We start from the raw sequence: 22560 nt of genomic DNA on the forward strand, positions 1-22560 counted from the left end.
TACTGATACAGAATGCCTAGGAACTACTACTGAAGACAGTAGCCTAACTTCATATTCACCAAGAAGAGTGTCCAGACAAATCCTGTTCAATTCCAGTCGATAATTTCCTGTTAAGAACCTGTCCAGATAATTGCATCAACTTGTGTGGTCATAATATTCCTACTAGCTGAGATCAGTTGTCCATTCTATACCATGTGTGGCCAAGCTGTGACATGAGTACCATATGTGATACCCCAGTGTGGATTTATGATGTTCAGAGGAAAGTCTATGGATCTAGCTAGGATATAGAGTCAGGCCGCTACACCTGCTAGCTTCTCCTGTGCTCTTCTGCCTGCTCGACTCCATAGTCTGGAGACAAAATCGCATCAAGGCCTGGGGCAAAGGAGATGTGCATATGCATTGTAGTGTGAAATAGAGGACAGTATTGTATATTTTGGACTTGACATATAGCACACTTGTCAAAAAGGTTGATTGCCCTTGGGGATCTACCCATTATCGTGTCTCCTGCATAAGCCATATAAACATGTTTGTAGAGCTGCACATCACCAGGACCCACCCAACCATAGGCAAAGTAGGCCACCACCTGGGGTGCCAAAATTCTAGGGGCACCTGAATCAATAACACAAATGTTTTGGTGAGAAAACCACTCTTGCACTTTTAGAGAAGGTTTAAAGTGGAAGGGCTCATTGGCTGGGTGGTATCCCTTGCAATCTGGAGGGCATATTGAGAACCTGTATAGGGCATCCATCTGCCTAGAGTAAGGGCGGAGTCACAGATGCAGAAGGAAGGAAAAAGTGACAGACTTAACCATGGACTCCAGGGATGTGGTCTGAGATACAGCTACATTGATGAACTTAAGCAGGTTTAGGTCTGATAAGTGCTTGTATGTGTGACAACCTAGGAAAGCTATGTTTACCATCTTGACTTCCATGACAGAAGATAGGCAGGATATAAATGAAATAAATAAATTTAAAATGGTATCTCAGTCAAGACAATAATTGAATGTGTATTGTCAAGTTGCTGTGCAGTGATAAAGACAAGGTGGAGGGACAAAATTTTAATTCACCTAGGACAGCTGGCTCTGACAATGGAACACAGTCTTGATGGAGTATATATCCCTTCATGTTGCCACAAATGGATGAAGGTTTAGGAAACCCTTAACCATTAGGATAGCTAGCCTGAGACTCCTGCTACTAGTTCACGGTACACTGAATAATGTTGGACTCAGGGTCATAGCTCAGCTCAGCTGCCTGTTGGATCAGGCCTCAGGGAGCCTCTTGGTCTTGTGAATTGAGGGGAAAGGGGGACCGCCTGAGAATTGTCTTCCCTGGGGCTAAACATTTCTTCTAAGGGGCCCATCCATAGCCATGATTTCCTGCCATGCAGGGAAAGGGTGGAAAGCATCTGGAGAAAAGGAGGCTCTCTTTACCAGCTTGCTTCCTGTAAGTTAAATGGGAAGACCTTGTCTGTGCAAATAGATTTCAAAATAGAGCCTGCCCTTTGACTGTCTCCATAATTGCATGGCTCTCTCAGTGTTTTATTTGGCTGCCAGAGCAGTTAACCCCTGGAAGTCAGGGACTGAGGATGGTGTGACCAGCATGGGTGTGCAGTCTTGACCATGTACACGCCTTGTTGTTTAAATAACCTTCTAGCCAAGTGCTTTCTACTATACTTTTACTGCATTTTAAAATGATTACGTGCAAAAAAATTGATTTAAGATATGCTGGTTCCTTGGTGCAGAGATAATGAGGTAGTATTAGCTACCAAGAAAGGAAAAAAGTTTTTTCGTTGCTTTGATGTAACTAACATCTGTCAACAGGGCAAATTTGCTTTTGTTTAATTTCAAGGGCTCTTGTCCTTCTTCCTTGCCCAATCAATTTAAGCTTCTGCCTGAGGCTGTCCCTGTGTTGTTCTTTTCTTCTGCAAAGGCACAGGTTATTGTTGCGTGTGAAATGTGAGCCCCACTTCTTTTGCACAGGTTACACAGACTTGCAAAGAACCTTTAATCCTCCATGGAGTCCTGTTCAAGCACATGTGCCCACTCCCTACAACACAGCTATGGCGACATCAGCATACTCAGTGTTGTCTGGGAAGATAAGTAATAACATTTTATGATGGGGGGAAAACATACACCTGTAGGAATAAAAGCATGAATAATCTAGTTTAATTTAAAGCCCATAATCTGCTTTGTATCTCAACCTGTTGCAAACTCTGAGGTTTTTGTAATCTTCATAAACCTACATTAATTAATCATGAAACAAGATTAGCTTAGGACAATGTTTGTTTGTTTGTTTGCTTGTTTGTTTATTTAACACATTTTAATACTGCCCAGAATGCAAGTTCTCTGGGTGGTTTACAAGAAGACAATAAAAACAACCAATAAAAATATTAAAATATCTTAACAATTAAAATTTAAAACATTAAAACTATTAAAACACAATTAAAACAATATCTAATTAATTAATGTTCTAATGTACTAAACACATAGACATTCTAAAATAGAACTTCACAGATTAGAGTTTGGTTTAAAAAAAAATTCTTTTAGCCAATTGCCAATTTGGAATTCAGATCAAACACTAGTGGGCAATATTTGGCATAGATCAGCACAACAATCTTGAAAATAGCTAATTGTGTTTTGCTTGGTTAAACAAAATGTGTTTATGCAGTAAACAGTTGCTTATATATGCAAGCTAATTTAATAGAATGTTTTACTGGATATCTTTTTGATTTTTTAAAATTATAATTGGTTTGGTATTTGATTTTTGTAATGTGCATTACAAGTAAAACTTAGCATTTTACAATATTCAAATCTTCTGTGTGTGTGTGTGTGTGTGTGTGTGTGTGTGTATATATATATATATATATATATATATATATATATACACACACACATACTTTAATTAGTTGTTGCCTCTATTTACACAGAGGTTTCTGCTGTGGCAAATTTTCAGCAGCTTAATTGAAAGGTTAACTAAACAGGTTTTAATAGCTTGATGAAACATGAGAGCACTTGCACTAATGTGTGTTGAAAAAAATATGGACTTCTAGTTCTGGTTATGGATGGACTGTATTAGAGCTCTCTAAAAACATAAAGCAATTATTCTTGCAACTATTAAATAAGAAACACTTTAAAAGGATTCAGTGCTCACGCTTCACTTTGGGGCAGGGAGTTGTTGGGGAGAATCTTGTTGACCGGAAGAAAAGCCACATTTGAATTACTAAAATCAGCTTAATTAAAGGTCATTATGGAAGTACACATAAAAATCCTTACTACTCAGTGGGTGAAATGGGAGCATTTCATTATATAGTGTAGCATGCATGAACAGATGACAATTAAAATAGACCTGGAGTAAAGAGGCTAATAAATATGGGGCACACTGCCTGCTGTAAAATTAAAGTACTCTTCCCTCCCCCACCATCATCAGTCTATTTCTGCATTCAACCCCTTTAGTTGAATCAGTTAAAAGATAATCAAGCGTAATTTTAATAAAAGAACATTTTTGGTGAATCAGCAAAGGGAAACCCCCTCCTTAATAATACACACTGCACAATACTAAATTCTAGTTTATCAGTGAAAGATATATGGACCAGCAATTGCAAAAAATATGCACACATTATAATCTGATTCACTATAGTCATGAATAGTTTAAAGGCAAATCCACCAAAAGCAAACTTGCTGATGTATTTTTTATTTTGAATGCTGATAATTCTTATTACAGAACATTGTAAAGATCTGATTTATTCATTGCAATGTCTACCATGATTTGCAGTCTCTAGGGAAAAAGCAGTAAATGGTCAATATTTCAATGCTTTTAGGGATGTTTTTTGTCATGCAGAATGCTAACTCTTGTCTGTTTTCCCCATGAGCTTTATAGGTGTAAGCATTTTTCAGACTAAAACTGCATCCCACCCCATTGCAGGCATTTAGTGTCATAAAAAATCCACAGACTGCAGGTAGTATATATAACTGAGGCTCCATTAAGTATTCAGTTTCTAGACCAGTACTTCAATAATTCTTAAGATGTACATTTAAAGCTCTACACAGTATAATGCATAAGAGGCTGTCAGCTGTAGAATAAACAGAAGTAAACAGAATTTAACAATGGCTCAGATGTGCATAAAGTGGGGGATGTAGGGTGTGTGGACTGGACTGGGAAAGACAGCCAGTTTGTCCTGTCTCTAGTGATTGATGATGTTAGTGTATCAAATTGGCCATGAATGTTAGAAGCTTAGAAACAGAGTAGATGTGGAGATTTTTAAAGTGAATTATTTGTAAAAACAGCAAATGTGGACGTGGACTAGGCTTTCAGTTGTTCTTAAGACCCTCTGCATATTGGTTTCCCTTGTACACCATTTCTAATCTTGTTTTCTTAAGCTATCTTTTCTGTTACCACAGGGGTGGGAGAGGAGAGCGTTAAGGTTATTTCACACATGTCTATGTTACTCATTTCTTGCAAGACTCATCCTTGTATGCTGTGCTGCCTGATCCTATTGTGGACTGTAGCAATTGCAGCACAAGTCCCTACCACAACAGTTGCTGTGGCATTGTATGTGAGACAAATGAACTAGGGCTGTAAGCTGGGTCCTGCTTTCCATAAAAGTAGGAGAAAGCCTCTTGCTACAACTTGCGGCAGTCACAAGAGGGAGCTGAGGACTTGCTCCGTAGGCCTTGGGATGGAGCTCAAGCAGCCTGACTCCCATCCAAACTGCTTCCCAGTCCTGAATGAGGGCATTCCTGCTCTGGGCTAGAACAGCAGCATTGATACCTTCTGCTTTAGTACAGGGGAAAGGCCAGCTCCTCATGCCAATGCAAAAGGACAAAGGGATCCTTTTGCATCAGCCCTTGAAGCCTGGGGCCTAATCCAGTGCTCCTATGCTGTACAGTTGCTTCAGAGCAGATTACAGGTTTAGGCTCTTAATTTGATGTTGTTGTTGTTGTTGTTTACACAGTCAGACAGGTGTTATTGACTGGTTTGTTTTATCCAGACATCGAGTCCTTCCCAAGGACCTGGGATGGCTGAATTTTATTGTCAGTGCTGTTGCTGTTATTATTATAGATATTGTTGCAGAATATAGGCTGTTCCCAGTAAAGTTGCTTTTTGTAATTGGCTGATGGTGATTTCTGTAGCCCCTGTGGTGTTGAGGTGCTCTTCAAGTTGTTTTGGAATTGCACCTAGGGCCCCAATTACCACTGAGATTATTTTGGTCTTCTTCTGCCACAGCCTTTCAATTTCCATTTGTAGATTTTTGTATTTTGTGATTTTTTTCTATTTCTTTTTCTTCTGTTCTGCTATCCCCTGGTATTGCTAACTTCTTGTTCTTTCTTCTTGACTACAGTTATATCTGGTGTATTGTGTGGCAGATGTTTGTCTGTTTGTAGTCGGAAGTCCCATAATATTTTTGCATCTTCATTTTCTACAACTTTTTCAGTTTTATGGTCCCACCAATCTTTGGCTACAGGTAGCTTGTATTTTTTGCAGATGTTCCAGTGTATCATCCCTGCTACCTTGTCATGCCTTTGTTTGTAGTCAGTCTGTGCAGTCTTTTTACAACAGCTGATTAGGTGGTCCACTGTTTCATCTGCTTCTTTACAAAGGCGGCACTTGCTGTTTGTTGTTGATTTTTCAACTTTTGCTCTTACTGCATTTGTTCTTAGTGCTTGTTCTTCTGCAGCCAGTATTAAACCCTCAGTTTCTTTCTTCAAGTTGCCATTCTTAAGCCATTGCCAGGTCTTTGTGATGTTTGATTTTCCAGCTATATTGTGCAAATATTGACCATGCAGGAGCTTATTTTTCCATTTTTCTGCTCGGTTCTTGACTTGTTCTTTCTTGTAGGCCTGCTTGGTTTCATTGGTGTTGAATAGTTTCTCGTTACTGACCATTTTAAGTGCATCTTCTTCACTGTCCTTTATATATTCTTCAAGGCCTCTTTTCTCCTCCTCTACTGTTTGATGGACTTGCAGCATTCCTCTTCCACCTGAGCTGCGAGGGAGGTATAGCCTATCTACATCACTGCAGCTCAGGTGGAAGAGGAATCATCATCATCATCATCATCATCATCATCATCATCATCATTCTGGTCCATAATTAACCACAGTGCCTTATTCTCCTACAATTTCATTACTCACTTTTAGAGTATGCCCTTTTTCGGAAAGTGATGACAAATATAACACCCTTCTGAAGGCTAAGTGTGTGGTCATTGTCAGGGGTGTGCTTATGAATAGGAGAGGGGCTGTAGCTCAGTGGCAGAGTATATGCTTGCATGCAGAAGGTCCCATGTCCTGGCAACTTCAGGTAGAGCTGGGGAAAGACCCCTGTTTGAATCGCTGGAGAGCTGCTGCCAGTGACTGTAGATAATAGTGACTATATGGGCCAATAGTGTGATTCAATATAATGCAGCTTCTCCTACTCCCCCAAACAGGTGACTGGCATAATCAAACTTTATCATGCTGGACTGTCTGTTTTGGCACTGTGCTTACATTTCTCCATGTAATGTCAGGAGCCAGACCATGTAGCCCCAAACTCTAGCTCAGGCCTCCTCAACTTTGGCCCACCCAGCTGCTTTTGGACTACAACTCCCATAATCCCCAGCCACAGTGGCCAATAGCCAGGGATTATGGGAGTTGTAGGCCAACATCTGCAGGAGGTCCAAATTTGAGCAGGCCTACTCTAGATCCAGAGACCCAACAGTGCAGGGGCATAGCAAGATTGGAGTGGGCCCAGAGGCAAGATTTTAAAATGCCCCCCCCACTCACTGAAGCTCAGCTCCTGAAGTAAAGAAATTGCAAATGAGTACAAATAGTGGTAACAAAAAGCATAGCACACTCTCTCTCTCTCTCTCTCTCTCTCTCTCTCTCTCTCTCTCTCTCTCTCATGTGCCACAATAGATAATCCTAAATTATTTTTGAAGAGGTTTTGTAAATTGTGGACGATGCAAGTCATTTAATTGTACTAGAGAAAGACATGCTGTTCTGATAGCTCCAGGTCTTAACACTCACATCAGTTACGGAGGATGAATACAACTGAAGGAAGCCCGGGCAGATGTGTGGCTGGGGGAGTCAGCCATGTGACTTGCTTCTGGGGGGCCCCCCAAGGCACTGGGCCCCCAGACAACTGTCTCCCCTTGCCCATAGTTACACCCCAGCAACAGTGGAAATTTCACACTCAGCACCTTTGTGTCTGCAGTTCCTGCTTCTATGTAAACATATACTTGACTGGACTGGAGTAGTCATCATAAGGAGGATCAGACATTGAACAACATTCCATAGTGTGGATGGGAATAGGATCAGATTTTGAATATTGTGAGGTGAGGCTAGGTTGTTTCGAGAGAGGAATTTGAGTAGTGAGTATTAAAGGAGCAGAGCAGATCATTAGAGAAGAGGAGGTGATTAAGAAAGCATGGAAACAAAAGTGGGAGGATATTACAGAGTTGAGAGCAGGAGATAAGGAAGGAGACAAATTGGGGGACACAGAAATGGTGGTGACATTTAAAAGGAAGGATTACCAGATAGCAGGTTGATGTGTCGTTTACGATCCTGAGATGGTCCAGTACCAGTTCAGTGTTTGTTACTGAGCAGTGCACTCAGCATCCTGAGAGTATTGGCTTTATTAAATTTAAAACAAAACAAAAACTTTGATATGGAAGTATGTGAGCAATGGTAGGTGAAATTGTAAGTAGGATTGCCAACCCTCCAGGAATAAGCATTGATCTCTAGGTGACTACCAAAAGCTATCTTGGAAATTTCAGTGGCTTGATAATGGGGAAAATATTGGGGATAAGTAATCTCCAGGAAGAGCTTCAGTCAGAGTTGGCACCCATAGAGACAAAATGAGGACCTAAGCAATATTTCAGTTAGTCAGAAGATAAAACTTGGAGCTCTAGCCTTGCCTCTGCCCATGATTAACAGTATAAATTATGCATCATAAGCAAATGTATGCACACTTGCTTACTTTATATAACTTATACATGTCACAGCGCTTAGCATTTTTGAAGAGTTTAGTATTAAGTCAGTCAGTATTAAGTTTCAAATTAAAAGTTATTTTAAAAGCTAAAAATTGAGAATTATAAAAACTAAAAACTAAAGAACCAACCAGATATCAATCAATCAGTCAATCATCTTTATTACGGTCAAAGACCAGCATAGGATAAAGTACAGATACAATATAATAAAACTCATGCTAAATAAAATATAACTCTAGAAACTAAATATGATTAAAATAGTAAAATACAACTATAAAACCTGTCGGTAATTAGTAAAGTAAAATACTACCGGCTAAGCCTAAAACTGTGGGAAGATTAATAGAGTAAATATACAGCTATCCTTAAAAGTAGGGCAACTAAAAATATTAAATTGATAAAATAACATATAAAAACTACATAAAAGCAATATAAAAGCTGTGAAGTAAAAGGCAGATTAAAATTATACAATCAAGCAGGTGAAATGCTCAATAGTCACACATCTGTTGCCAGGGTTATTAACTGGCAATCAAGACCCTGCGGATCTTGCACGCTTCCCCACAGAACCTGGCAACATTGTACGTGAAGGACCGATTGTCATCGGAGAGCAACATCTTGGCATAGACTTGACTGGAGTGACCAGGGTATTTAAGAAGCAGGGGAGAAATGAGCCTGTCCCGACTGTCTTTATAGAAGGGACACGAAAGGAGCACATGGTCTATGGTTTCCACCTCCCCAGAGTCACAAGGACAGAGCCTTTCCATGAAGGGTATTTTCTTGTATTTGCCTTCCAGGATGGCGGAGGAAAGGGCATGACACCGGGCAAGGGTGAAAGCCCTTCTGTGGCTTGGTATTTCCAGTTGTGCCAGATATGCAGAGCAGGAGACAATAAACCTACAGGTGTCTGGGGCCAGAAAGCCCGTCACCTTACTTAAATCTGCCTGGCGTTCTGTATCCAGAATCCTTTGTTTAATGGCCGTTTTCGCCTTGTCCCAGCCCATTGCAAGCAGGAGGGATGGAGAGAAGCTCAGCTGTGCCACTTTGTTGTAGACTGCCTGTTTCCATGAGGACTGAAAGTTGTCTTGCTGGGTTAGTGGGGCCAGGCCCCTTGGACAAAGGGTTAGTTTAAGCCGGTGATTGAGAACTGTCATCCAAACCTTTGCCTCCACTTTTATCATGCCAGTTTCCAACCGTAGGGTGTCACCTACCAGATATAACCAAAGATGGAGCATTAAAAGGCCTCTTTGAAAAAGATTATTATTATTATTACATTTATATCCCGCTTTTCCTCCAAGGAGCCCAGAGCAGTGTACTACATATTTGAGTTTCTCCTCACAACAACCCTGTGAAGTAGGTTAGGCTGAGAGAGAAGAGACTGGCCCAGAGTCACCCAGCTAGTATCATGGTTGAATGGGGATTTGAACTCGGGTCTCCCCGGTCCTAGTCCAGCACTCTAACCACTACACCACGCTGGCTCCAAGATGTGTTTTAAGGGTTGTTTTTTTTAAAACACTGAGGGAGGGAATTCAGAATTTGGGGTATTTTGTAGGATCTTTATTTAGTGCAGAGTACACAGATGGGGACTGATGTAGTTGGGACAATGAAAAAGAAAGCTAGGTTTCAAAAGAGGTACTTTGAATAAGCTGTAGAGGGGAAATATGATAGAATCAAATGCCAGCTTGGAGCAGGCTTCTAAAGTCCAGGTGGGAGACAATTAGACCGTGGTTATGGCATTAGCGATGGAGAGGAGGAGGAGCTTCTTGAAGATGTTAACAGCAGCAGGAGGACTTGATAATGACTTGGATGTAGAAAGGGAAATTGAATCAAAGATTGTTCCCAAGACTGAGAGCGGATGACGGCAACAACAACAAAGAAGTGTGGTCAGAGGGGGGAGGTTTTGGAGCCAAGTTTGGAGTGTGGTGAGTGGGGGTGGGTGGGTTTAGAAAGATTAGGAGATCTATCTTTAATGTATTAAATTTGAGATGTCAGCAGGATATGCAGGAAGAAGTCTTGGCAAGGCATAGATACAGGATTAGGCAGATGCTGAGGGATCAAGAGTGGGGGGAAACACGAGACTGTGATGCCATCTATAAAGTGGAGTTCCACAACTTTGGCTTTCCAGCCGTTGTTGGACTACAACTCCTATCATCCCTGACTATGGGCTGTTGTGCCTGAGGACATTGGGAGTTGTAGTCCTACAGCTGGAGGGCCAGAGTTGTGCGTCCCTGCTATAAAAGTTTGGGAGCTCACTCACTAGTCGTTTGGGGAAGTCAGTCTCTTTAACCAAACTTGCACTTTGGTTGTGAGAACAAATGAAATAAGAATAGTGAAGCAAACTGAATACTGAACAGTGCATTTTTACAGTGCTGTAAAAATGGTCAGAATAATCAGTAGATTTGGGAAGCCCTGAGATCAGATCTGGCCACTCAGTGAGAGAATCTAGAGGCAGGGGAAGCTGATGGAGACAGACAAAAAGGAAAGCATCACAAAAGAAAATGGAGATATGATGGGAGGAAGCTTGAGAAAGACACACTGCTATGCAGGGCTGCACTTCCAAGAATTGTGTTTGCTCTTTTATTATTATTATTATTATTTTTTACATTTAAATCCCGCTCTTCCTCCAAGGAGCCCAGAGTGGTGTACTACATACCTGAGTTTCTCTTTCTCTTTCACAACAACCCTGTGAAGTAGGTTAGGCTGAGGGAGAAGTGACTGGCCCAGAGTCACCCAGCTAGTTTCATGGCTGAATGGGGATTTGAACTCGGGTCTCCCCGGTCCTAGTCCAGCACTCTAACCACTACACCACGCTGGCTCTCTTTTTTTTTCTAATGTCTTTTAGGACATTATAATGAAAGTTGTCTTTTCTTGATTTTAGAGCTGCTTTTTAGTGATTCTCTTTGTAATTAACCGTTAGGTTAATTAATCAGTAGGTTACGAATGCAGTAGAGTAGTGCCCTAGCTAAATTAGGGCTCCTGTTAAGACTGTAATGGTCCTCTTTATGGAGAGCCTGCCTATCCCACTCTCCGAATGGGTCATCTTTTGCGTCTCAGTGGCTCAGAACACAAAAACAGCTCCCCGTATGTGACAAAGAAGCAAAGAACCGTCTTCCCAGTTGTGAAGAAATAAGAAAATACTGGCAGTCTGTGCAAAGGGAAAAACAAAGGGGAAAACAGATAAGCTATGTATCTCACACACAGCAAATCTATAAAGGAGGAGCAGGATGGTGGGGAATGGTGCTTGGGCTAGAATTCATAAAATGCCCCTCACCCTTTCCAGAGAGACAATTGGCACCAAAAGAAGGTTCTGCGATCCAACCCCCTTCACTCTCTTTACTTGTGACTGCAGTAATAGGCTGGCAAGCTTCTGCAGTGCTCATGTTTCTGTGGACTGGGGCCCTAATGTTATTGTCTACATAAGTTTTGCTTCTTCAAAGCTGTGCTTCGTATTGCTTTTTGTAGGCATGGAATGATGCCTATGTATCTCTTACATTTCAGCACATTAAAATGACATTAAAATGGCATATATGAACAAGAGATTCTGTAGCAGGCACATAGCTAGCAGTGTTCAAAGGTGTCCAGTGAACACAGACTACCATTTGCCCTTTGTCCTCCCCACTCCCACTGCTTATCACCACTGTGGCTTGCCTCCTGTCCTGCCACACTTTGCTCCCATTTGCCTCCTGCCCTGCCACTGCTCTTCGCCTCTACTGCTCAGTTGCTGGTTTGCGCAGCAGTGTTTAGAGAAGCCATAGAACCCCTCATTGCTGTGTGAACCAGCTAAGAAATGGAAGGCACATGTGTTCCCTGATGCTTAATCAGGCTTGCACACCCTCCATTTTGTAGCTGGTCTTATCACGGCAAGGGGTTCTATGGCTTCTCTTATTCGAGTGGGGAGAAAAGCCATGGAAAACCACCATCACCACCACCACTGAGCAAACTGGCTACTGAGCGAGCAGCAGGAGTGAGGAGTAGTGGGGGCAAGGAGTGGTCGAGTAAGAGGCAAGCGATGGGGGTAAGGAACTGCAGGGGCAGCGGCAGCAGTGGCAGCAGTAGGTAAGAAAAAATTTAGTTAAAATAGATCGTTTTGCAGCATCAAAATAAAATAAAATTAAAATTAAATAGAGGAGGCCCAGTGTTCATTTCCTGAACACAGCCCTCCCCCAACCTTGCTATACCCCACTTCTATAGATGAGGCTGACTCCCAGATAGACTCCTGAACTGTTGGCCATGTTCAAGACTTCCATTTTCATGTGAATGTTGGAGTATACATGTGTCTCTCTGTAGCATACTTCTGCTACTCATACCCCTACAAGACATCTTGACAGACATGGGAGTCAACCCAAAATCTGTCCAAGTAACATCAGAAAGAGTTTCTTAATTACCAAAGTGTGGCTCCTGTATATTTCAGGCTTGCCTGAATTGAGCCCTCCCTTTCCAATCCTGTCCTTAGCCCAACATTCTATACTAGTGGGATAATAGAGAGGAGAAAGTTGCTGGTAATATGTTGGCCTCTGCTGTCCCTTGAGGTGCTGTACAAATCTAAGCAATTTTCACGTACTTGCCACTTGTCAAAATCTGGAAAGAACATTATGAACCCTGCAGAAATTCTTAAAATGGCAGTTCCTATTCAGCCAGGCCTTTTGTTCTGTGTTTTTTGGGCTTCTGAAAGGAGTGTCCCACTGTTCTAATTAAAATAAATGGGTGAAGGACAGGCTTATGCATTTCATATGTTCTATGGAGTATGAGGAAAGAAAACATAAAAGAAGCCAAATATTTTATAAATGTAAAAGAAAAATGTCTCTACCATAGCTACAAAGGGTTATTTTGCCAAGTAGAACCAAAAAGCTAGTATCCCCAAAGGAAACAAACAAAACCAATTATTTTCTAAAACCCAGATTTTGAAAGCAAATAGCTGAACTGGACTAGAAGATGTAATGAAGAAAAACTCTTGGATCAGCATTAAGATGCATTCTGTAGAGCTTTCAAGACTTTTAAATTATTTTTATCACTGAATTCTTATCTATGAAAAGCTGAGTGCTCATCTAAGCTGGAAAAATGCAGCTGCTTTATTGTTATTTGTCTGCAATAGATACTAATCTCTTACATGAAATTTAACTTTAATACCTACTAACTTCTTAATAATAATAATAATAATAATAATAATAATAATATCATTTTTCAACCAAAAAAGTTCCCAAAGTGGGTTACATAGGGGAAAAAGAAAAAAAAAGATGGTTTCCTATCCCAAATGGGCTCATAATTTAAAAAGAGATACAAAGGGAATACCAACAAACAGCCACTGGAGAAACACTGTGCTGGGTTGAATTGGGACAGTTGTTTCCCCCCTGCTAAGATAACCACAATTGAGAAAGGTGACTCTTTGCCCAGTTAGCAGGATTTATCCGAATGTGTCCAGTTTGATCCTATGGAAGTTTACTCAGAAGTAAGAATTAGATAAATGTAGCCAGGATGCAAACAGAGGGGAAGCTTGAGGAGCAACTCTTCAATTATTATCTATATATTTAATCCCTGTAGACGTGCCTCAGCCTCTGTGGGGATGCGTCCCGGCAACCCAGCTGATTGGCTGGGCAGCGGAGCGGAGGGACGCACCTGATTGGCTGAGGCGCGTCTGTGGTGGAGGACAGAGGCGCCTTGCCAGGCCATGGAGGCCAGGGCGGCAGCGGGCGGGGGCCCTGGCCCAGCCGGGGAGGGTAAGGCGTACCCAGGAGAACCAGCGGGCCAGGCTGTGGGCGGCCATGGTGGCTGCGGAGCTGAGGCGGCGGTGGGCCCGGCTGGAGCCGCGGGCCTCGGGCGGCGGTGGGCCCAGCCGGAGCCGCGGGCCTCGGGCGGCGGTGGGCCCGGCCGGAGCCATGGGTGGCGGCCGGAAGCCTGGGCAAGAGGGTGGGGGAAAGGAGGCCGGCCACAGAGGCCAGCAAGGAGCGGCAACGGTGGGGGGGGGGAGGTAGCCGGCCCCAAAGAGCGCACAGATGCTCTGTGCGGGGTCAGCTTGTTATTTTTGCAGGGGGAGGAGGAAAGACACATTATGTTTGGTGGAGGAAAGTTCAGTAAAACAAAGGGGGAATTTCTCAAATGTTTAAGGAGGGATCAGTAAATGTGCTTAGGATCACAGCTTGAATAATGGCAACAAGGGCTATTGGTCCAGTGGTTATATAGAAAGAAGGCACACCTGAATAAGCTAAATAAGTACAGTATATACACAAGTATCATATATACAATTCTTGTGAGCTATCCCAAGTGGTATTGTACTGGAGGAGCAGGATATAAATATTTTAAATAAATAAATTATGCATTTACATCTTCTTCTGCCTCCTGAATTTGGAGATTTCCTTTGTTAGCTCAGGCATGCTCTGTCTTGAGCAGTGTCTGCTACTTCATTCCATTCAGTTCCATCCTTGCTACTCCTCTCCCAAACTCCACCATGTTTTTCTATTTTCCCCTCCTGTTATCAGAGGCGCTCTTACCCCTGGACTTCAGGGCCAAAGTCCAGGGCCTCCACAGCCCCTGGGGCCCCCCAAATCCTCTTTAGTCTGTCCTGGGTGGTTAATTTATTTATTTATTTATTTAATTAAAAGCCTGGGTGAACAGATGTGTCTTAACTGCCTTTTAACAAGTTGTCAGAGATGGGGAGGCTCTTATTTCATCAGGGAGAGCGTTCCAAAGACTCAGGGCATCAATGGAGAAGGCCTGTCCCTGAGTAGCCACCAGACGAACTGCAACTGTAGATGAATCTCTCCGTATGAACTCAATGGGCGGTGGAGTTTATTTGTTTGTTTGTTTGTTTGTTTGTTTGTTTGTTTGTTTAACTTATATACTGCCCAAACTTTCGTCTCTGGGTGGTTAACAATGACATAAAAACAAATTAAAACAAATATAAAACATTAAAACAGTTTAACAATTTTAAAACAGATGGGTCTTCAGATGTTTCTTAAAAATAGTCAGAGATGGGGAGGATCGTATCTCAGCAGGGAGCGCATTCCACAATCTCGGGTCAGCAATCGAGAAGGCCTGTCTCTGTGTGGCTACCAGACATAGGAAACATAGGAAACTGCCATATACTGAGTCAGACCATTGGTCTATCTTGCTCAGTATTGACTTCACAGACTGGCAGCAGTCTTCTCCAAGGTTTCAGGCAGGAATCTCTCTCAGCCCTTTCTTGGATAATCCAGGAAGGGAACTTGAAACCTTCTGCTCTTCCCAGAGTGGCTTGATCCACTGAGGGGAATATCTTGCAGTGCTCACACATCAAGTCTCCCATTCATATGCAACCAGGGCAGACCCTGCTTAGCTATGGAGACAAGTCATGCTTGCTACCACAAGACCAGCTCTCCTCTCCTCTCCTCTCCTCTCCTCTCCAGACGAGCTGGCGGTAACTGGAGACGGACCTCCTCAAGTGCCCTCAGTGGGCGGTGGGGCACATAACATAGAAGACGGTCTCTTAAATACCCAGGGCTTAAGCCGTTTAGGGCTTTATAAGTTATAACTAGCACTTTATATTCTGCCCGGAAAACTACTGGAGCCAGTGTAGCTCTATCAACAAGGGAGTAATTTGGTCTCTCCGAGATGACCCAGAGACCAACCTGATTTTGAAGAGCAACAGTCTCTGATCTACACCATCTGGAATGTGTCCGAAAGGTAGAAGCAGAACCACTGTAAAACAGTGCCTCCCACCCCCAACACCCTCAGACGTTCCAGAAGGATACTATGGTTGATAGTATCAAAAGCCGCCAAGAGGTCCAAAAGGACCAACAGAGTCACACTTCCTCTGTCAATTCCCAACTGGAGATCATCCATCAGGCCAACCAAGGCAGTCTCCACCCCAAAGCCCACCTGGAGGCCAGTTTGAAAAGGATCTAGATAATCAGTTTCCTCCAAGACAGCCTGGAGCTGAGAGGCCACCACCCTCTCAATTATCTTGCCCAGCCATGGGAGGTTGGAGACAGGCCTATAGTTGCTCAACTCTGAGGGATCTAATGTAGGCTTCTTTAAAAGAGGTCTAATGATTGCCTCCTTGAGACAAGGAGGCATCCTGCCATCCCTCAGAGAAGCATTTATGATTTACTCCAGGCCTCCTACAACAGCCTCCCTGCTAGATAGAACAAGCCATGTTGGACAAGGGTCAAGAGAACAAGTGGTAGGCCTCACCGCTCCAAGCAGCTTGTCCACATCCTCAGGAGTCACAAACTGAAACTGATCCAGTCGAACCACATAAGAGGAGTTGTCAGACACCTCCAATTCAGACATCGAATTAATTGTGGAGTCTCCATCTAAGTTGGTCTGAATCAGAGAGATTTTATCTGCGAAAAATACTTTAAACACATCACCGCGGATAACTGATGACTCCAAATTCTGGTTCAAGGGATGGGGGGCAGATACTAGTCCCCTCACAGCCCTGAACAAGTCCGCCGGACATGAGTTCGCAGAAGCAATACAGACAGAAAAGAACCACTTCTTTGCCGCACGAATTGCCTGAACATAGATCTTTAAATGTGCTGTATGACATAATCTGTCAGATTCAAGTCGAGTCTTTCTCCACTTGCACTCCAGCTGCCTACCTTGCCACTTCAGCTCCTGTAGATCTTCCATATACCAAGGGGCCAATTTTGAAGCGGGTCGGAGGGGATGCTTAGGAGCAATCATGTCTACTGCCCTGGTGAGCAAGTTGTTCCAATTCTCAACCAGGCCATCAACAGGATCACTGGCAGAGCCAACATTAAATCCCTCCAAGGCTTCTTGGAATCCTACTGGATCCAATGACCTCTTTGGGTGGACCATTCTAATAGGCCCCTCGCCCCTGCGGAGGTGGGAAGTGGTTGTAAGTCCGACCTTAACCAGATGGTGGTCTGTCCATGACAACGAGGAGATTGTAGAAGTCCCCACCCACAGAACACCACCCTGATCAGAGTAAAAGACCAGATCAAGCGTGTGACCTGCATTATGCGTCAGTCCAGAGACCACTTGGGATAGGCCCTTAGGTGTCATGGCTGCTATGAACTCCTAAGCTGCCCCAGACAAATTGGTTCCGAAATGAACATTGAAGTCCCCAGCACCAAAAGTCTGTGAGACTCCAACGCGAGTTCCGCAACCAAGTCTGTGAGCTGAGTAAGGGATTCTGTTGGACAGCGGAGCGATCGGTACACCAACAGAAGTCCCAGTCTATCCCTGCCCCAAACTCAAGTACACATATTCAGTATGGTCCGATACCCTAACAGGGACCCTGGTAAGGAAGATGTTATCCTTAGAGACCACAGCCACTCCACCTCCCCACCCACATCCCCTCACCCATGGCGAAGAACATGTTCTCTTCAATACCCAAGGCTTAGGTTGTTTAGAGCTTTATAGGTTATAACTACTACTACCACTACCACTACTACTACTACATTATTTATATACCGCTTGTAAACCAAAGTTCTCACCTTGTATTTTGCCCGGAAACTTATCGGCAGCCATTGTAGCGTTTTCAACCCAGGAGTAATATGGTCTCTCCAAGATTACCCAGAGACCAACCTGCTGCCGCATTCTGTACCAACTGCAGTTTCCAGACTATGTACAAAAGCAGCCCCACATAGAGCACACTGTAGTAGTCAAATTTGGAGGTTAGCAGCATATATACCACTGTTCTGAGGTTTCTTATCTCAAGAAGCAGATGCACATGGCATATCAGCCAAAGCTGATAGAAAGCACCTCTGGCCACTACCTCAACTTGGGACACCAGGGAGACATTTGGATCCAAAAGCACCCCCAGACTGCGTACCTATTTCTTCTGGGGAAGTGTGACCCCACCCATAATAGGCAGATCAAACCCATCTTCAACCGCACACAATAAGTACCTCCATCTTATCTGGATTCAGTTTGTTATTCCTCATCCAGCCCATCAATGCCTCCAGGCAGGCTTTTAGGGAGGTTATGCCTTCTCCAGATGTTGATATGGAGAAATAGATTTGGGTCTTATCAGCATACTGATAACACCCTGCACCAAATCTGATGATCTCTCTCAGTGGTTTCATGTAGATGTTAAGCAACATCGGAGACTATATGAAGCCCCCAAGGGACACCATACAAAGGTTCAGATTTTGACGAAACATGGTCTCCAAGGGACACCATACAAAGGTTCAGATTTTGACGAAACATGGTCTCCAAGGGACACCATACAAAGGTTCAGATTTTGACGAAACATGGTCTCCACGGGACACCATCTGGAACCTACCCAAGAGGTAGGAGCGGAGCCACTGCAAAGCAGTGCCTCCCACCCCAACACCCTCAGACGCTCCAGAAGGATATGAACAGTCGATAGTATCGAAAGCTGCCAAGAGGTCCAAAAGGATCAACAGAGTCACACTTCCTCTGTCCATTCCCCATTGGAGATCACCCATCAGGCCAATCAAGGCAGTCTCCAACCCAAAGCCAGTCTAAAATGGGTCTAGATAATTAGTTTCTGCCAAGATTGCCTGGAGCTGGGAGGCTACCACCCTCTCAATTACCTTGCCCATCCACAGAAAGTTAAAGACAGGCCTATAGTTGCTTAACTCTGAGAGATCCAATGCGGGCTTCTTCAGAAGAGGTCTAATAATTGTCTCCTTAAGGCACGGAGGCATCCTGCCCTCCCTCAGAGAAGCATTTATAATTTCTAACAGGTCTTCTGCAACATACCCCCTTGCCAGATAGTATAAGCCATGTCGGACAAGGGTCAAGAGAGCAGGTGGTAGGCCACATCTCTACAAGCACATAAGAGAAGTCGCTGGACTCCGCTTCAGACACTGCAGTAACTGTGGGGACTGAGTGTAAGTCGGCCTGAATACAAGAGATTTTGTCAACAAAAAACTCATTAAAAATGTCACAGCTGGTAATTGATGGTTCCAAATTCTGATTGGGAGGGACATATACTAGCCCTCTCACAACCCTGGACAACTCTACCAGACATGAGCTTGCAGATGCAATACGTGCAGAAAAGAATCTCTTCTTTGCCACATGTATCACCTGAGCATAGAGCTTCAAATGCACTCTATGTTGTAATCTGTTGGATTCGAATCAAGTATTTTTCCACTTGCACTCCAGTTGTCTGCCTTGCTGCATCAGCCCCTGTAGTTCTCCCATATACCAAGGGACCAATTTTGAAGTGGGTTGGAGAGAACATGTGCGATCATGTCTACTGCGAATGAACCTGCTCTTCTCCACCAGGGCATCAACAAGAACACCAGCAGAGCCAACACTGAATCTCTCTTGGAATCTTCTTGGATGTTGGATCCAATAACCTTCTCGGGTGGACCATCCTAATATGCCCCTCACCCCTGTGCAGGTGGAATGTGATTGTGAGTCCAACCTTAACCAGATGGTGGTCCATCCATGACAATGGGGAAATCACAGGAGTCTCCACCCATGGAACACCACCCTGATCAGAGTGAAAGAGCAGATCAAGCATGTGAGCAGCAATGTGCGTCGGTCCCGAGACCACTTGAGATAGGCCCATAGTTGTCATGACTGCTATGAACTCCTGAACCGCCCTGGACAGATTGGTCCCCAAGTGAACATTGAAGTCCACCACCACCACAAGCCTGGGGGACTCCAACACCAAGCTTGAGACCAAGTCCGTCAGCTCATTTAGGGATTCAGTCGGGCAGCGGGGTGATCAGTACACCAACAGAAGTCCCAATCTATCCCTGGTCCCCAAACATAAGTACACACATTCGAACAAAAGTTGCGATTTAGAGAGTTTATTTAGTTTAATGGAAAATATTGATACAAGAACGAATCACTAAGAAATGTCCAGGATAGCAATAAGAAGAGAATTTCAGATCTGAAACTCCACGATTAGCCTCTTTGTTTTCCATGATAATAGAAAAGAATTTTATAGTTCTACACTGATTGACCAGAATTAATTAATAAAGTGAGGTGGAATTTTATTCATGTGGTCCCCCATGATCAGATGTTGTTTTCCTTTTTTAAAGATAAGAATAAGGCAGATGTTCTTACCCCAGAACAGAATGTCTGGTAACAACTTGGAATTTTTGCTGTCCCAAACTTCAATATAACACATTAATTAAACTAACCTCCTTGAGTCTGCTAGATTTAGCTACTTAACTGTGACAGGATGTACCTTGACTTCTCCTGCTCTTTGATTACAACACAATGTTGTTGATTGTAAGCTATCATCTTCTCTTCTGTGGATTGTTATTTGATATTTGATATTGTAATTTGAGCCAGCGTGGTGTAGTGGTTAGAGTGCTGGACTAGGACCGGGGAGACCCGAGTTCAAATCCCCATTCAGCCATAAAACTAGCTGGGTGACTCTGGGCCAGTCACTTCTCTCTCAGCCTAACCTACTTCACAGGGTTGTTGTGAAAGAGAAACTCAAGTATGTAGTACACCGCTCTGGGCTCCTTGGAGGAAGAGCGGGATATAAATGTAAAATAATAATAATATAGATATAGATATATAGATAGATATAGATAAATAGTCAGACCTGCTGAGAGTTAGACTAAATTGTCAAGTCTATATATATGAAGAACCAGTATGGTGGTATGGTTAGAATGCTGGACTTGGACTAGACAGGTGTGATCTTGGTTCATATCCCTCCTCAGCCATGATACCTACTGGGTGAACTTGGGCCAGTCACTTTCTAAGTAGCCTACGTAACAGGGCTGTTGTGCACTTGAAATGGGGAAGAAGTATCATGTACGGCACCTTGACAGCTAAAAACAAAGGGCAAGCTAAATAAAAATGAAAATGAAATGAATCTTGTAGTCCTACTATTTTGTGTGATTGTAAATTAGCTATGGTTGCCAAAATGAAGCAAAGTAGAGCTTTCTACAAGCACATAATTTTTGTTTGCATTTTTAATACATCTGTGATTTCAATGTGGTGACTGTAAAATACCTAATTAACTATAATGCAGATATTATATATACAGTATGTTTTTAAATCAATCCATAGGTTGTGTGACTGGCCATCAGCGACTTTTATCTTTGCCTTTCAATCATATCTACTTACACAAGCAACCAAGCATTCAGCAAAGAAGATCTATCTTTTTCCGGAGACAAAGAAATACTACTTATAGCATAGTCTGGCCAGCTATAGTTTCTCCGGCTCATCCAGTTCCTAAGGTACTGTAATTTCTATTATCTGATCCTTTCTCCAGTCAATATAAAGGTTCACTGCACGAGTGATCAAGTACATTCATTCCCGACAGTTGGGAGTTTGAATCATAGTTTTGTTACCAGGACTGAGATTTGATATTGGAACACTGGTGTGCGAAGTTTTTTGCTCCCTGCTATGCTAAAGAGAGAGCCAAATCAATTTCTCAGCCAGTTTAAATCTGATGCTCCTTCAGCTGCTGCAATCCCAAAGTGGGGTGTTTTTTTTTTGGCCTCTTGTTTAAAAAAGAAAGTTATTGTGCAATTGGCTGCAAGTCAAGTCAATGGGAATTGACCACACAAGCAAAAATCATGGTTCTTTCAATGTACATTCGTAATGTGGCAAGCCTAAACCTTCTCTGTCTACCTGCAGCTTTGTTGATTTGCTTCCAGCTAAAATGAAATGCATATTAAAATATCAGCCAGCTGCCTTGCTATTTGTACACCACCTAGAGATTTACATATCAGGCAGATAAACATATGATAAATAAATAAATAAATATTTACCTTATCAAGTAAACTTTCCTTTTGGTTAAAACTAGATTCTTGGAGGAATAAATTGCAATTTGTCCACCCTTTCAGTCCAGATTCAAGAGTTATTTTGGGAACCATCTAGTGTTATCATTTTTCTTTTTCAGTGTTTTTTCAGTGTTCATTCAAAGTACTCCAGCCATTTAGTAACCTTGGTTTACATGTAGCCAATAGTATCCACATTGACTTGGAAGAAAGTTCCACTAATTTGAATAGTCCATATGCTCGTCTATATATATATAATTCTCATAAATGTACCCGTTGCTAATCCCATGTGTGGCACCTCTAGCGAGAGTTCGCGAGCAAGCTGCCAGTTAGCGATGGGGATGGGTGGCCTAGCCGGCCATGGAGGAGAAGTGGATATGTATACAGTATACTGCTTTTCAACAAATGTTCTCGAAGCAGTTTACATAGATAAATGCTGAGGCTGGATCGGGACAGTTCCTCTCCCTCTGCTAAATATATGAGTTGCCACTTTAAAAGGTTCCTCTGCTCAGTTAGTAGGAGTGACTAATGAAGCATTTGCATAATGGACAAAGTTCTGCAAGTTCAAGAAAATTCTGTAGGTGCACTAAAAACCGAGGATTTTCAGAACTGTGCTTTGACTCCATCTCCACAATTACTTCAGTGTCTGATGTGGAGGTGTCCAGCGACTCCTCTTGTGTGCTTAGGTTGGATCAGTTCCAGTTTATGACTCCTGAGAATGTGGACAAGCTGATTGGAATGGTGCGGCCTACCACCTGTTCTCTTGACCATAGCCTGACATGACTTATATTATCTGGCAGGGGGGTTGTTGAAGAAGGCCTGGTAAAGATTATAAATGCGTCTCTGAGGGAGGGCAGTATGCCTCCTTGTCTTAAGGAGGCAGTTATTAGACCACTTCTGAAGAAGCCTACCTTGGATCCCTCAGAGTTGAGCAACTATA

At 42.9% G+C, this 22560-nt stretch overlaps 2 protein-coding genes across 8 annotated transcripts in view; one reads left to right on the forward strand and one right to left on the reverse strand.

Moving 5' to 3' along the window:
• Positions 1-22560, forward strand: part of METAP1D (methionyl aminopeptidase type 1D, mitochondrial) — a 127907-nt gene that overhangs the window by 46447 nt on the left and 58900 nt on the right. For 4 of the 6 annotated variants that reach the window (XM_053266190.1, XM_053266199.1, XM_053266224.1 and 1 more), the window contains exon 2: positions 20905-21074. The exons of the other annotated variants lie outside the window; for them this stretch is intronic. In XM_053266190.1, the coding sequence (XP_053122165.1) occupies positions 20905-21074 (170 nt within the window). The remainder of the gene's footprint in view (positions 1-20904; positions 21075-22560) is intronic. 6 annotated transcript variants of the gene reach the window in all.
• LOC128332077 (uncharacterized) overlaps positions 8104-22560 on the reverse strand; it is a 92110-nt gene continuing 77653 nt past the window's right edge. For both annotated transcript variants that reach the window (XM_053266346.1, XM_053266337.1), the window contains one exon: positions 8104-9160. In XM_053266346.1, coding sequence (XP_053122321.1) covers positions 8475-9160 — 686 coding nt within the window. In that variant the 3' untranslated portion in view covers positions 8104-8474. The remainder of the gene's footprint in view (positions 9161-22560) is intronic.

Source organism: Hemicordylus capensis, chromosome 1 (genome assembly GCF_027244095.1).
Source record: "Hemicordylus capensis ecotype Gifberg chromosome 1, rHemCap1.1.pri, whole genome shotgun sequence".
Taxonomy (NCBI): Eukaryota; Metazoa; Chordata; class Lepidosauria; order Squamata; family Cordylidae; genus Hemicordylus; species Hemicordylus capensis.